This window comes from Plasmodium inui, assembly GCF_000524495.1.
Source record: "Plasmodium inui San Antonio 1 unplaced genomic scaffold supercont1.58, whole genome shotgun sequence".
Classification (NCBI taxonomy): Eukaryota; Apicomplexa; class Aconoidasida; order Haemosporida; family Plasmodiidae; genus Plasmodium; species Plasmodium inui.
Window position 1 is genome coordinate 30156 of NW_008481892.1, and position 15444 is coordinate 45599.

The 15444-nt window shown below is 41.9% G+C and overlaps 3 protein-coding genes across 3 annotated transcripts; all 3 read left to right on the plus strand.

The window, feature by feature from the left end:
* Window positions 1-8998: 8998 nt before the first annotated feature.
* C922_05345 (hypothetical protein) lies at window positions 8999-9196 on the plus strand (the record flags this gene model as incomplete). The annotated part of the gene is made up of 1 exon (XM_008820916.1): window positions 8999-9196. One exon carries the CDS (start codon window positions 8999-9001, stop codon window positions 9194-9196), a length of 198 nt encoding a protein of 65 aa, XP_008819138.1.
* Window positions 9197-12029: 2833 nt separating this feature from the next.
* On the plus strand, window positions 12030-12488 carry C922_05346 (hypothetical protein; the record flags this gene model as incomplete). The annotated part of the gene is made up of 1 exon (XM_008820917.1): window positions 12030-12488. One exon carries the CDS (start codon window positions 12030-12032, stop codon window positions 12486-12488), a length of 459 nt encoding a protein of 152 aa, XP_008819139.1.
* Window positions 12489-13024: 536 nt separating this feature from the next.
* On the plus strand, window positions 13025-14596 carry C922_05347 (hypothetical protein; the record flags this gene model as incomplete). Its single annotated transcript, XM_008820918.1, has 1 exon — window positions 13025-14596. One exon carries the CDS (start codon window positions 13025-13027, stop codon window positions 14594-14596), a length of 1572 nt encoding a protein of 523 aa, XP_008819140.1.
* Window positions 14597-15444: the final 848 nt, after the last annotated feature.

Genomic DNA, 15444 nt, shown 5'->3' on the forward strand with positions numbered 1-15444 from the left:
TAAGGAGAGTTACACACTCTTGCATCCATGAATTGGCGATGAATATACTCAGATATTGACATAATCCTTTAGACATCGTTTGAGAAAGTATAAAATGCACTGTTAAGGAATTACTATTTAGTCGAGTATTTCTTTTTTTAGACATGAATAATACAGCTTAAAGATCATTACCGCAATAACTTGGCCCCCCTTGTTCTTCTTGGGGATTTTCATATAATTCTAATCGAACACTTCTCCTCAATGGAAAGGATTCATTGTGGAAATATTCAGTTGTATGTAACAGTATCCTGGATCTATTCAATATTGAAGTATGCTCTTTATTTAAGACATTGAATTACGGCAGAATGAATCACTGTGTGCATTATTAGATAATATAAACATTTATGACAATGTTACAAGGTTTCCACACTTTTCCTTATAAATACGGCATTAGGAGGCATGAAAGAGACAGAACAATGCAGGCATAGGTAAAGGAATATTTATAATATTCATAAGAAGACAGTACATAATAAGAACTATTCTACACCACATATGCTAAGTTATTGTCCTACAATTCTCAAAAGGAAGAGGGACCATGAGTCATGTTTCGTGCTTAGATTGTAACAATGACAGGATTAGCAGAAATATTTCAGAAAGGAAAAGACATACACAAATAATCCCATCCTTGACTGTACCAATTACGGGGGCAAGTTACTTTCTATATAAATCGTGGCAGCGAAATCCACAGTAAAATGATAAAACAGCAATAAATCCCCGCATTATAGCATTACGCTGTTACACGGATACTAACAAATGTACCATGGGAATTGCAGCACAGGATAATCATTCATTAGAATCAGATGAAAATACATAAAGAACCTATATTCCTCCGTTATATTTTTACATAGGCAGTGAAGATCCATCCATAAACATGTGTTATATTATATAGACGATATTTACCTGATGATTATAATTTTTCTGGCGCCTGAGGAAATTACGCGCATTATAACACTGACATTTTTAATGCGGGAATTATTCAGGCCACAGATTGCATAATAATGTAGAAATATAAAGGAAGCGAACACTCACCCAAAAATTGCATGAATGGATAAACGGAAGATATTCCACATTATTACGCGGAAAATCAGAATAGTTGGTTACAGGAAGGTGGGGAATACATACACTAATACAAGAGAAATAAACACAGTCACCCGAGTTATATGATTCGTTGGATATATTAAAATTTATTTTATACGCGTTACCAAGTACCATAAAAAGGAAATATCATGAAGCCAGAAAGCCAATATCGAGAGTAGACGCACTAAGACTGACCATAGATAACGATGCCGAGTCAATTCATCCCTCACCATCAAATTCTGTCCCTCTCGCTGAGTGATTGATTCCATATCTTATGGCATAAGATGAGTTCCGCACTGCAAAAATGCACGAATAAATTTGAAATTATAACGGAATACGCGCATTTGTATATATATCACAATTGAGGCCGAGTTATCCATACTGGGAACTCTCAGTTCAAAACACCATAGTCCAAATTGACGAACGAGTCTGATGGGGATGTGATTTGCAGAAAATTCTTTAAAACAGGACATAAAATGACGGCACAATATAATTCGCGCTGCTGCCCCTCCATGTGGCGTAATTCTGCAGATGTGCCTTCATGTGCCGTTTGTTGCGAAGGTGATTTCCTCTGGGCTAATTTTTGGCGGACGCTGTTCCATACTACGTAATTCCTCGCGCACGCTTCTCCATGTGGCGTAATTTCTCCACGACGTAGCTTCATGTGGCTTAACCTGGTCAGACTTGTTTCATGTGGATCAATTTTTGGAGGGGCCCCCTCATGTTCTATATTCCTCGCAGGCAAGCTGTTTCGTTTCGCTTCATTATATATATCTCTCTATTTAATTTTCTCATGAGGATACACCCCTCTGCCGCATTCCTTTCACGAGAATTTTTGGAGGGTTCCTTTATGATTACATCCCTCGCAGCATCCTTATGAAGATACCACTTCTCCTGGCATTCTTATGAAGATGCCTTTATCTGCTACATTCCTATCACGATTTCCTCTCTGTAGTTTTTTCATGATGCTTTCTTTTTCTAGATTTTAATGATGCTCTTTGTGCGAGTCATTGCGCTTTTGTCGTCTTACGTCATTATGATTTGTATTCTTTCGCGGCGGCACTGTGATGCATACTGTTTTGCCGCGGTAGTATGATTCTTTCTCTCTCTGTGGCAGTCTTCTAAGGATGCTTATATCTGGTAGTTGACTATAATAATGCTTCTTTGTGTTACATTTCTGCACAGCTACACTGCTCTTGTTGCGTCAATATGAAGATCTTTCTGTGTTTGGCATTTGTTTCAGGATGATATGTCCTGTTCCATTTTTATGAAGTTCTCTTTTTTTATGATGCCTTAATGTGAAATATGCCCTCTGTTAGGCATTTTTTCTCTGAAGATTCATTTTACGGCGTTCTACTCTTAATATATTCTTTCGCTCGTCATTCTTATAGAGATGGCTCCTTTTGCCGTGTCACTATGAAAATTCCTGTTTCTGTTTTATTTCCTCTCTGACAATAGTCTTCTCTTCGGGTGCCCCGAGGAGGTTTGTCGTGTAACGTCATTATGATAATTTCTGCTAGTGTGCCTTCCTTCTTAAGAAGATTCTTCTTACTGTGTTATATTTATGATATTTTCCTGTTTGGTCGCTTTGTAAGGATGCTTTTTCCTCTTACTATACTACCTCGAAGATATTTCCCCGCGAAGCCTCCTTTTATGAAGATATATGTTTCCCTCGCCATTCTTATGACGCTATTTTCCGGCTGCATCTTCAATATATTTTTCTGTGTCATCTGTTTTATATGGATGCTTCTTCCTCCCGCGGCATCATGAAGATGTTTCCCTGTGTGTCATCTTTCCTACGATGATATACCTTTTTCGCGGCATTCCCAAGATGTCCTTTCTTGTGTGATTTTCTTTATGAAGATGTTCCTTCTTTGCGGCCTGGTTAACATGCTGTTCTGTTTCTTATTTTCTTTATGAAGATTCTTCCTTGTCATGGTAGTTTCAGGAGGTTCTTTTGTCGCGTCATTTTGAAGATGTTTCTCTTCCCTCCATTATTGTTGAAATGTCTTTTCAGGTCGCATTATTGTGAATGTGCCCTTCTGGGGGCATCCTCGGCGATATGTTCTACTGTATGTCATGCTTTTTTATTAGACTTCTTTCTTCCGTAATATTCTGATCGCCTTTTTTTTTTTTCTCTGTGTGGAGCCCATATGAAGATATTCTCTTTCTTCGGCTATTTATGAGGATGGCCACGTATGTGAAGTATAAATAACCTGACCATACTAATGTAGTAGCATGCCTAAACATGAATAATCTATTGATGTCTGAAAGGATACATTTATTCCTGGGATCTTACTGCTTTAGAAGTGATGATGTTCATGGAGTATTATTAGGTTAATAGCAGTGTTACTAGGATAATACTGTTAATTGAAGAGCAGAGTTGCTTCAAGGGTAAGGATCTTCCCGGAGTCTTATTGTAGGAAGGCCATGGACGTCTCAGGAATACTCATCAGTGCAGAGTACTGACCTCTTTATTCTTTCGTTAGATCAAGAGGACACGTCCGCTTGTGGTACTCTTCTTCGCAGAATAGTCAGGTGCTTTTCTAAGGGTGGTGCAGCGTTGGGATGTACCTATAATACTGTTATAGAAATGATATTGAGATTTATGTAGTCCCTTATGTGAAGGACTCAGTGTTCACGCCTATATTATATGAGAAACATTATTCGATGCAGTGCATGGATATCCCAGGAAAAGTATTGCCTGAAGATTATTTATGTGTCCAGATATTGGATGGATAGGAGTGCAGATGTTCCGATAGTACTGTTATATGAGGGTACTAATGATTGACCTATATAGAGGAGTTCGAGTTCTATTATACTGAAAGTACCATTACGTGGGAAGTGATTTTGCGGGATGAATACGATTCTCCTAGGAGCAGTATTATCTGAACACTTCATGTCTGCAAGCAGTATTGTTATATTAAGAGTACTTTTTTGAGAATAATACTTTTATTCGAAGAACAGTACTATTGTGTATGGAATGATGTACGATAATGTGTAGGAATCTGCCTGGAATAGCATTATGTGAAGTGTTTCGATTTAAGATTAACGGCTCCATTATATGAAGTAAAGGATTGTGTAAATCCTGTGAATTGCCTAGAATACTATTCTTTGAAGAATATTGCTACACCCAGAGTACTATGATGTTAAAAGTATTTTTGTGTGTGCAATATTGACATTCCAGGAGTGATATAATTAGTGGAGCACTATTCTGTGAAGTGCATGGATATTCCAGGAAAACTATTGCCTGAAAAATACTGATGTGTATGCATTCTCAATGAGGAAAATTGCGGAATTCCTGGTAGTACTGTTATATAAATGTACTAATAAATGGACTATAGTCATATTTGCAGGGTAGTGTTGTCTGTAGAGCACAGTCGCATAAGAATAATGGATCATCTGGAGCTATATTATGTGAGCCATCTCATGGGTGCGTAGTATTCTTATTTGCAAAGCACAATTGTGCAAGGATAATGCATGTATCCGAAGCATGATTATTTGAGGGGTTTCGATATACACAAAGTGCTTTTAGATAGGGAACACTATTCTATTAACCGTAGGAATAGACGAGGAGTAGTATATAATAAGTTAAAATTATATGCCCCGAATATTAATATGCGGTGGATGAAACATTGGACGTTTCGTTATTTGAATACAACGATTGTTCATACTGCACGGATGTCTTCTCATTTGAGGTACCTTATTTTTGAAGGGGTTAAAATCCCAGTTGTACTATAAGGACATCACAGTTTTACCAAATCCTGTGATGTATCTACAGTAGCATTATTTGAGAAAATGCGGTATCCTAACAGTAGTATTATATGCAAAGTACTGTTCTCCCTAGAATATCATCGGTTTTGATAACATTAATGTTACGAAAATAGGTTTCAAAGAGGGATACCAATCTCCATAATATACCAACCACTTATCATATTAGGAAGGGGAGAAGAGAAAAATGAAGTAGAAAAAATTCCCAAAATGAAGTTTATGCATTGAAGGTACTGCCACCTCGAGCAAAATTCTCCATTTTAGAGGGAAAATAAATATATAGGGTAGAACCATATAACTGCTTTAACAGTATCGACGAAAATGAACCTCAAGCTGAATGTGAAAAGACAAGGGAGAAGTAGCCCCATATAACCAAGAGGAACAAAAATAACCTAACAAGTAAGAGTACCTAAAGCAATGTTAACACAGAACAAATGAACCTGCAGGAAAGCAAGGTGAACACGACAGAGGACACTTACGGTAACATATGAGGTGGGATTTTGACAGGGCCCAATACTACATCAAATAATAGAGGAGTTGATTGCAAACTTTCATGTCTCAGAATACATGCGATTATTCACAGTTAGCGAGAAACATATATAAGTACGAAATTTCTTACATATATTAATTGGTGTTCCAAATCTTTTTCTGTTTGTATTGAGGGTTATGGCTAGAATTACAAACTCTACAATATTATTTGTTGTCCTAGGATGTAATATCCTATGATACCATTTGTGATTTTATACATGAAAATATATAATTGTTTAAAATAGATTTATTTCTTCTTTGAAGTTTCAAAGGCTTCCTTAAAACCTATTTTCTTTTTGTAAAGATATAACAAACTTTTTGATGTAGATTCTGGAAGAGTTACGACCTTTGGTGTCTCTACGGTTAGTGTAAAGGTGTCCCTTCTTGCTGTATCTAGAATCGTAATCATAACATATCTATGTTGACTGCATGGGTCACTACTGGTCAAGGGTCTAACATGAAAGCTCTGTTCTTACCTGTATATTCTGTGTTGCCCTGATTTCGAATATAAGGATTCCAATTCTTTGGATTGCAATACTCAGAAGACTTTTATTTTACTTCTTTCTATTCCATTGCAAAGTATGAGCAAAGTGGCTATGAGAATAAACTCTTAATTTTGAGAAGTCCTCCCCCCTTTTATATATAGCAGTATTTTGGCAATGAGAAGACTCATTGAGGATGAATAAGAGAAATCAGCCGCCCTTTTACTCATGTAATGTGTGGATAAGTTGCGCCAGAGTGTTATATATAAATCCAAGATTCATGACATAAGAAACCCGCGTAACCCATCCTGTTAGAGAAAAATATGCCCCGAGGAGGAAATTATATCTGAATTTAAAAAGGACGGGTTTGACTCAAAATGGAGAAAGGAGAAAGTAACCGTTATTCCTAAATAGAATGAAACCTAGGGAAAAATATAGACAACAGGAAACGGGCAGAATGTAAAGGGAAATATAAAGGTGGGGAACCAACCCATAAGCCTTGAGCGCCCCGATAGACGAATACAGGAAGAAAAAAGTGCATCTTCAGACGTGAAACTAAATTTAGAAGAGGTGCGAAGATTGGCATGTGAGCTGAAACTATGTTTTTTTAAGGAATTATTGACAACTGAAATTCGTATTTCACTAAATTTAATCAAGAATCCAAACTATCATACTTTAAATTGACAGTTTTCATCAGACACAACTAAGCCTACACTACAGTATATGTTGAGAGCCGCCAAGCTGCGTATAAAACCGAATGTATTGTTCCATTCCGGCAAAGTAGAATTATTCTGAAGCCATAGAATATGGAATTAGTCATATCCGCAAAAACTTCGAAAGTTAAGGATCGTAGGTGAGTTGACAGGACTTTTATATTCGCGCGCTTTATTAAGAACAATACTGAAGACATTCTGTCGTACCATTTATGAGTTGTATCAAGTCTTATTCCCGACCAATCATGTAAAGAATCTTTGAAACCCCCGCAGAAGGCATAGCAACAGCTAGGTTGGAATAGTATGAACTGCTATACTCTATATATCTAATAGCCTACCCCAGCAGACTGATTTAGTTGTGAACTGGATGATGTGGAAAATTTTCCCCACCTCAATTTATCAAATTTACTATAGACAACAAACTTGATCACTACACCTCCTTACCATTCCGTTACTGTCTCCCAAAAGTAATCCCTGCAAAGTGTAATTAATGTGATAGGAATATTCTTCTCTATCAATAAATTCATAGTCCTAAGAGATATATCATCTCCTTAACGATTAACATATCTAGGGATTAAGCTAAAAGATGACTCTGGGCATGTTACGAGGGTATACAATTGTTTTATTTATTTTTTACACGTATTAAGGAATGATTCATTTCCTATTTCATCTCAGCTTTACATCTTCTTCTCTCATTTTAACTTTAAAAAATCACCACAAGAGTATATTACCTACAGGAACCCTTATTCTTTAGGATAGATTAACAGAAACAGAGTAATATAACAGAAATCCAGGAAGATTTTATCGGCATAGTGAATGATTGGATTTATTCCGATTATTTGTTTATTCCTTTCTCTCGTTCGGCTAATTTTTAAGAACCAAGAAGGAGGAGAAAGAAGATCTACAATTATACGTTGTTTTCTAGTCCAAGAAATAAGAATCTCGTGATATATTTCGTATGATGCACACCGTATTAAATAATGAAATCATTATAAAAGGTATAATTAGTTCTTTATCAAAGGATATAAGGCTATATAAGTCATATTCTCAGACTCCCAATCTATGATAAAACGATTAGAGATATTAAAATAAAACCCAAGGAGAGTGCTCTAAAAAAGAAAGGGACAAATTAATGTCTCTACAACCCCATAAGTATTATATGATATGAATGTACATTAATAATTAGTAAAGTTCAAGAATTAATAGATACAACAAAAAAATTGACTAGTGTTCTATCCTAATCTGGATTACATTTCCCATAGTGCCCAGAATAGGATCAATAAAAAAAACAGCAAGCATCATGTAATTAGGTTACTAAGATAATAATTGTAGAATGATTGTAGAATCCACACAGGATATGAGCGAAGAAAATTCCTACACGACCCCTTATAGATTATAGAAGAAGGATATAGAAGAAATATTTAGTCATTAACTCTCTTTCTGCCGTCGTAATAAGCTCCAATATATGAGGAGTCGTATATATGAGTTCCTCAACTAGATATGATAATCCAATGCAATTAGAAACTATCTTAAGATTTCTAATAAAGCAAAAGGAGCAGTGGGACCTCAACGAGCGAAGGCTTATGTTATTGGCGGCAGGCTCCTGAACAAATCTTAATCTCTCCTAGTCCATATATGAGAAAATGAGCAGATTGTTTAATTACTACAAGAGAGCCAATCATGACAAAACAATTAATATCTAAGGCAAGTAGGAAGTGAAAGGAGGAGTCAAGGCCTAGCCAACTTCCACGGATGGCCCCGGAACGATCCACCCCCGCCTCAGGCAAATATAGATACATTATCGAATCTCAGGGCCATCCAAAATAATGAGAAACGATGATAATAGACGACAGGATAAGATGAATCTTGCTAATGCCCACGATACGAAGCCAGCCAGAACACAGCAAACCCACCCGTCTGCAACTCATCCCATATATCTTTCTAACCGAGGAACAACACAGACCAAGTAAAACCACTACAATCTATAGATGAAGGAATCTGACCACAACTTTATACCAAGACCCTGTGAGTAAGATTGACAGTTAAGTTAATTATTCAGACAACAACAGATCCCAATATTATCAGTATCGAACATCCCAGGTACGTCCCCCTACCCCAAGGGTTCAGACCAGGCTAAGTCAGACGGCGGGAGAAATCAAGAGAACAGCTACTACTCATTCGACACAAACCCTCAACAGAAGTTTCAAATAGTATAATATTAACTGAGATCTGCGGAATAATGAGAAAGCATCATCTGCCAAAATAATTTCGTCTTAGTTGGACGACCTCATCTAACGGAACCAAAAGAAAAAGGAACAACAGAAGAGCTTAACGACGACTTCAAGAGTGAGAAATATGGGAAACAGCCTCCAAGCCCAGGATTATTAAATGTATCAGCTCATACAAGTGGATGAGAATGACTATCTTCAAATAGAAGAGAAGTTTACGCACCCGACAAATCCCAGGTTAAGCCAAATCCAGGAGTACCAAGAACACCCATATGGAGGCACCTGGGGTAATAGATTCCGAAAGAGGACCGAGGGACCAATAGGGGCCATCCTAATTCTGACCCCCAAGGGGGAATAAAAGGAAATTCCAAAATCCGGACTGAGCAAGACAACTAGAGATCCAAAACCCGAATCCCCTAGCAGCAGGCAACCCCACTTCAAGCGACTCAGGAGACAGAGACGTCGACACGGATAAGCCGAGAGGGAAAAAATAAGTAGCTTGGAGATACGAAAGATGAAGTAGTTAAAGCGTCTGGAAAAGAAACGAACTCAAAGCCAAGCCGATCGGAGAAGCGAACAGTACGAACTCCTCAAAATAAAGAAGAAAAGGACGATAACCAGGACAAAGGGGCAATCCAGTCCGTATGGAAAGGGAAACGGAGCCTCTAAGAAGGTTGAGTAATAGAGAAGAAGAATGGAACAAGCTAAGTTAAGGACAAGTGATGCGGGTACACGTCCGAAGAGATTTAATTAATAAGGGAAGCAAGAATCCACACAGGTCAGGAACAGGGTAAAGGTGAAAAGCAACAACTTCCAATCAAAAGGCGCAAAAGGATCCAAGAATCCAGATGCAAAAAGAGAGCTCACCCAAGAATTCTGAGTCACAAAAGGAGACTGACCAATATCTATCTCAAAGAAACATAGCATCCCCAAGGCACAAACTGACCGAAGAACCAAACTTGACCCCCCAAGCGTACAATTCTCACCGTCTCCTCCCGCTCCCCCGGAATATCTTCCCCACACACCCCAATTCAGAAGGCACCAGCGATTAATCCAAAATAAAGGAAGACGAGACTCACATAAAATCGCAACTATGGACAGGTCAAAACTCTATATAGGAGTAGCGTGTGAGATGATCATATTAAGCTAAGCGAAGCAAGTAGTCAGCAGATCGGGGCAGCTTGTTTAAAGTGGAAAACTGGCCAAGGCTCGAAAAAGCAAAAAGAAAGATAGGAAGAGTCTTTATGATAACCAAGGGCAGTACAGATAACACTCCTACCAGAGCAACAGATCACCTGCAACGAGGACAGAAGGCGGACGGTAGAAGAGGCACCAGAACAAACCGCCGAATTGGACTTCGAAGCAACTGAGCTATGAACTAAGACGTCAAAACGGAACAAATTTAAGGTCTGCAACAGATTACCTCATCTGATTTCTGCATCCTGACTCTCTCGCACGTGAAGCTCCTAACCGGATCGCAGTACCAGCTGAGAAGTTAAGCTGGGAGGAATCCCCTACTGGAATAAGAAGATCATATAGTCTCTTAGTGAAAGAGAAACTGGTTCCTTCCCGGCACGAGTCATCTCAAGAGGTATAGAGAGCGGCTGAAAATCTAAAAAGAAGGACGGAAGAGTCTCGAACAGGCGAAAACTACCGCATTTCAGCATTGAACCAGAGGGTCAGCTAAAGCTCAGTAACAGAACAACAGCTCCGTCCTTGAGGTAAGAGCGATTTTCTCTAAGCTAAAACCATCCACCCGCAAGCTCCCCCGACCCAAGTCAACCCAAAGGGCCATTCGAAGAAGCACAATCGAAGGACAGGAAATTCTGGGCCGGATGAAGCTTCCCCACAAAAGGCTACAGCTGTTCCAAGTCCTCAATGGGATAAATCAGCTCAGGGATCACAGCGTCTGAACGAAAAATCCATTGACCACTCTGACCAAAAATAAGCAAAACAGCTTTCAAACCAAGCCAACCACCCTGGCTCCTCAGGTAGGGTAAGAGACTGAGAGGAAAACAACATCCGTTAGCCTCACAACCCACTCCCCATAAGAAGGAAACATCTCACAACGAATACGGAGCAGGACTCTCCTTAGGAGTCAGTAAAACAGCAGAAGCGATGCTAGGCACTACTCCTATAGGACGGGTATTGGCCTCGAGATAGGCCGAACCGGACAAATTCCAAGGAGCCCCCCAGACAGAACCAGGACGAGGTATGAACCTAAGTGAGGAGCTCCATAATATCCAAATCTGTGCAGGGAATTCACCAGCAAGTGACTACCTGTCGCTAGGGAAAATCAGGCCCTAGTTATAAGGAGTTCGACTGCATAGAGTATCAACAACGGTCCAGTCTGGATGGAGGATATCGGCGAGTCATCCACGAACCCCCCAACAGCCCATAAAACCTAGCCAATCGGAAGGCAAGTCCGAACCTAGCACCGAAGAGCCCCCCGCAAGTCGCCGAAAGTTCCTATGGTAATCAATCATAAGGGATCCACTCAGGCAGATACCTAAGAGGATACCGAACAGATTTCTGGACTACGGAGAGGAGGGAGTTTAGAGTTCTATGATGGAGGATTCCGGGGGAATTGGGCTAACAGGACAGGAAAGGACGAGTCAACCAACCTCTGTTCGCTGAAGAGGTCTTATAGCAGGACTTCCCTCGGAAGGAGAAGATGAGAACATATAGGGCAGTATCGAAAACTGGAGCACAACAATAAGGGACTAACAAGCCTAAGGATCAAATGAGATGGAATGAACTGGTTGGAATAATGACTAGAATATGGAAATTAGACCGAGCCAACGGAAGAATTCAAAAGTAACAGGCAACGGGCAAGCCAACTAGGAATCAGCTTAAGAGAAGTTGGAACTAGAAGCAGTAGAAGTCAAGGACCGGACAGTATCTTAAGAGCATCGGCCCAGAGGTCTCACAGAACAGGTCGAGGGGGCAGAGGAGACACCAGAAAGAACGAAATAGATGCAATTGTCAAAAGAAACCCAATTCGTGAGGAAGAAGTAACAGGCGCACGAAAAGGACAGTAAAGTCCAAAGCGGAAAACATAAGGAGTAGGGCGGACAAAGAGCCCGAAGCAGGACAGACCACTCCAGGAGAGTGAACAGGAAAAATTAGGGCAAAACAAAGAGACTGAAAGAGGCATCAAGATGGGTATAAAATACAACTAGCGATGAGGAATGATTCCTCATCAAGAGCGTGGAGATTCTCACTGCAAGACGAATCCCAAAAGGAAAATCGCGAAGACGACACTCACAACAGGTAGTAGAGGGAGGATCCAAAAGGAAGGACATATTTCATCCAACTCTTCCACCTCACATGAACAGAGAAGGGGCACGCCAAGTCACCCAGCAGAGAAGGCTAAGGCACTAATAGGCATAAGACTGGGACTGCACGACGAATCAAAAAAAAGGAATTCAAGCCTCCAAATATGTTACAGGAGGAAGTTTCTTGGAGGTCTCTCCGTAGAAGAGTCAAGGACTGAAACAAACAAGAAGAAATCGTTAAAACTCCCACGGAAACTTAGGACGAGGCCCAAATCAGGCGAAGGAGGAACAATAAGTCGCACAAGTGCGAAGACGGGCACCCTAAGCCACAAGAGGCGAAGAGAATCCCAAGTCTCTCTGACCATCAGGTAACAAGTGATAAAGGGGGGGTAGACCAAGAAATGGGGGACACGGAGACCGACCACTACCCCGGACGCAGGGGCGCAGTCTCGTGGGACAAATGACTCATAATCTTGAGCGCGAGGGAGGATGACCCGGACACCCCCTAGGTGCCTCGAATCACGAGAGCAATTGAGGTCAGGTAAAAAAGAGAGGGAAGGAGCTAAAGGAGGCCTCGCTTCGTTGATAGGTAGGGTACGCCCCAGGAGACCTTCTCCGGAAGGTAGATTAACCTAAGAAGGAGGCGGAATATAGGACTCAAGTGCCCAACCACGGAGCCTGAGGGGGAGGTTTTGGATTTCAGGGGGCCCAGGGAAGAAGTCGTGCGGGAGGTTAAACTCCGGAGAGAATAGGGAGGACTTAAGCATGTCAGTCATATGAACCGAGATGAACTAGAGCAGGCGAGTGGCGATCTCGCGAAGACTGTGCCCAACTTTTGATCAGGAGGAGGTAGGGCTCTTATTGAACAGGGGAGATACCACAGTAGCACCGTATAATAGAACAGCAGGATGAAAGTAAGTTTAAAGCAGTCCAGTTGGGCAGGGCTCCCAACCCCCCCAAAGGACTCAACATGTCTCCCGAAGCAGCAGAAATATTGTCTAGGGAGATTAGAAGCCGTAGAAGGGGCAGCCAAGGGATTTCTGGGGGCATGGGCAAGCTCCTATAAGAAAGGCACTGACGGACTGGACTGGAATGGGTTAATGAATTCAGATAATCAACTTAAGCAGGAGGTAATGCCGAAAGGGACAGATAACGAGCAGTGGAAGGGCCTCTTAATGTGTGTAATGTATGAAGCACTAAATGTAACAAATATAAGGGCTAAAACAGCAAGCGGGACCAAAACACTATGGACAGAAAATAACTGGAGAGTTGCTTTGAGAGATGGGGTCCAAGATGACTGGTCAGCTAATGATTCAGGTCAGGGTATGTTGAGGTGTCTGGCATGTTTAATAGCGGCCCTTATGCCGAACGAGCAGCACCTAAAGCCAGGAAGGGGGAGACTAGCGCAGCATTGTAAGAAGATTTGGGAAACTGTGGCGGTGGACTTAAGGGAAGAGAACAGGGGCCTCGGGCAACAGAAAGTAGAGAAGCTCGAAGAATTTCTAGACTTAATTCAGGATCTGAGGGGTGATGATACAAATAGATATGATGGTTTTGGGTTTCTTTTGAGTATATATTATGGCTTGAGCAAGTGTTCCAGCTATGGCAGAAATTATGAGCTGACAGGGCTCCTAAGGAGGCGTTCATGGGATCTGAGCAGCATGGGAGCATGTCGTATAACGAAAGGCGTCTTTCAATGTAGCGGATCAAGCGGAAATTCCAGTGAAATAGGACTGAATATTTGGACTAACAGCAAAGAAAGGCTCGTGACAGAAAGAACAAGGCCGAAGCCCCAACCACTGGAGCTTAGCACAGACAAACAAGAAGAGCAGGAAGAGTTAAGGCGAAAGCTGGAAGACAGCCGGCGGAGAATGCAGGAAGCGGTAGAGACAATAACACAACGGCATCTCATTACCCATGAGGCGGCCCAAGCAGTAGTCTTCAAGACGGGCAAATCTGACCAGCTGACATCCGAAGATGCGCATCCGAACCAACACAAGAAAAACCAATCGCCCCACGGATCGGCAACGCCAGAGGAGCAAGTGGCATCATCTCATGTTACTGGTGAAGTGGAGCGGATAAACCCCAACGCCACCGCAACTATCACCCAAAGTCTCGGCCAGTCGAGTCAGCCAGAACAGGGGCAACAGCTTGGGGGGCCGGCGGGACAAGGAGAGAAAATCCAGAACACCCCCAGCAAACAACAGACTCCAACCCCAACTCTCTTCGGACAAGCTGAGAACCCAGAACCCAAGCCTTCAGCCGATGCTCAGGGGTCTCCGATTAGGGACGCTGAGCCTCAGGCCGTAATCTTAGGCACCGGTCAAATAATAGGGGCAGTGATGAGCACAATCCTGAGTGTCGCAGCGATGTATGGTATCTACCGAGTGTATAGAACAAAGAGAAACACCAGACCTCAGCCTAGCCGGTGGACAGCTCCTGAGGGGACCCGAGTGGCGTATATGAGTTCATCTCCCTAGAATTGAAAGTGGGGGGACAAAGGAGTTAGAGTTAAGGACTAAGCTGACGGTGCTGTCAACCAGCACACACTAAGCAGCAGGAGCGGAGTCTCAAGCACATCTCCTGACTGGAGCACACGGGAAGATCATAGCCTTTAAAACAACTCCAGGCCCAGCCCATCCCGCAGCGGATATCAGGAGGTAGATGAAGCCGCATCCATCCCAGGGGCTGAGAATTTCTTTAAAGACACCACACCACAAATCCCCCACGCCTCAGCCCAAGGTCAGCTCCCCTAGCCGCCTGTGGTATGGCCCCCGAGAGGAGGACGTAAGGACAGATGGTCAAAGGCAGCCGTCAAAGCTTCACGTGGCTGATCCACTGGGGCTGAGCCTAATGGCAGTCCGCAGCTGGATTCTTTCACCTAAAGCGAGAGACACGCAGAAGAGGGTCAGAGGGGGGAGTCCGAAGGTGACGGCCGGAGTGGGGGGCTAGCGTCTGTGGGGGGGGGCCAAGAAGTGGGGAGTTTGAGGCTTAGCGTTTATGCTTAGCCTCCGGAAGTTACCATTAGGGGCAAAGAGTATAGGGTTGGATGTTTACGATTTGGACTTAACCTTACGGCTTCAGGTGGATTTAGCCTTCAGAGTGAGAGGTTCAGGGTTCGACACTCAGGATCTAGCATTAGGGTTAAGGTTCGGAGATTAGGGTTAGGTTTAGGGTTAATAGATTGGGTGGGCCGGTTCAGGGTTTAGGTTAAACATTCGGGGTTCAAGTTTAGGTTTAGGGTTAGAGCTTCTAGGGTTTAGGGTTCAGGGTTTAAGGTTCGGGGTTTATGGTTCAGGGTTTAAGGTTCGGGGTTTATGGTTCAGCG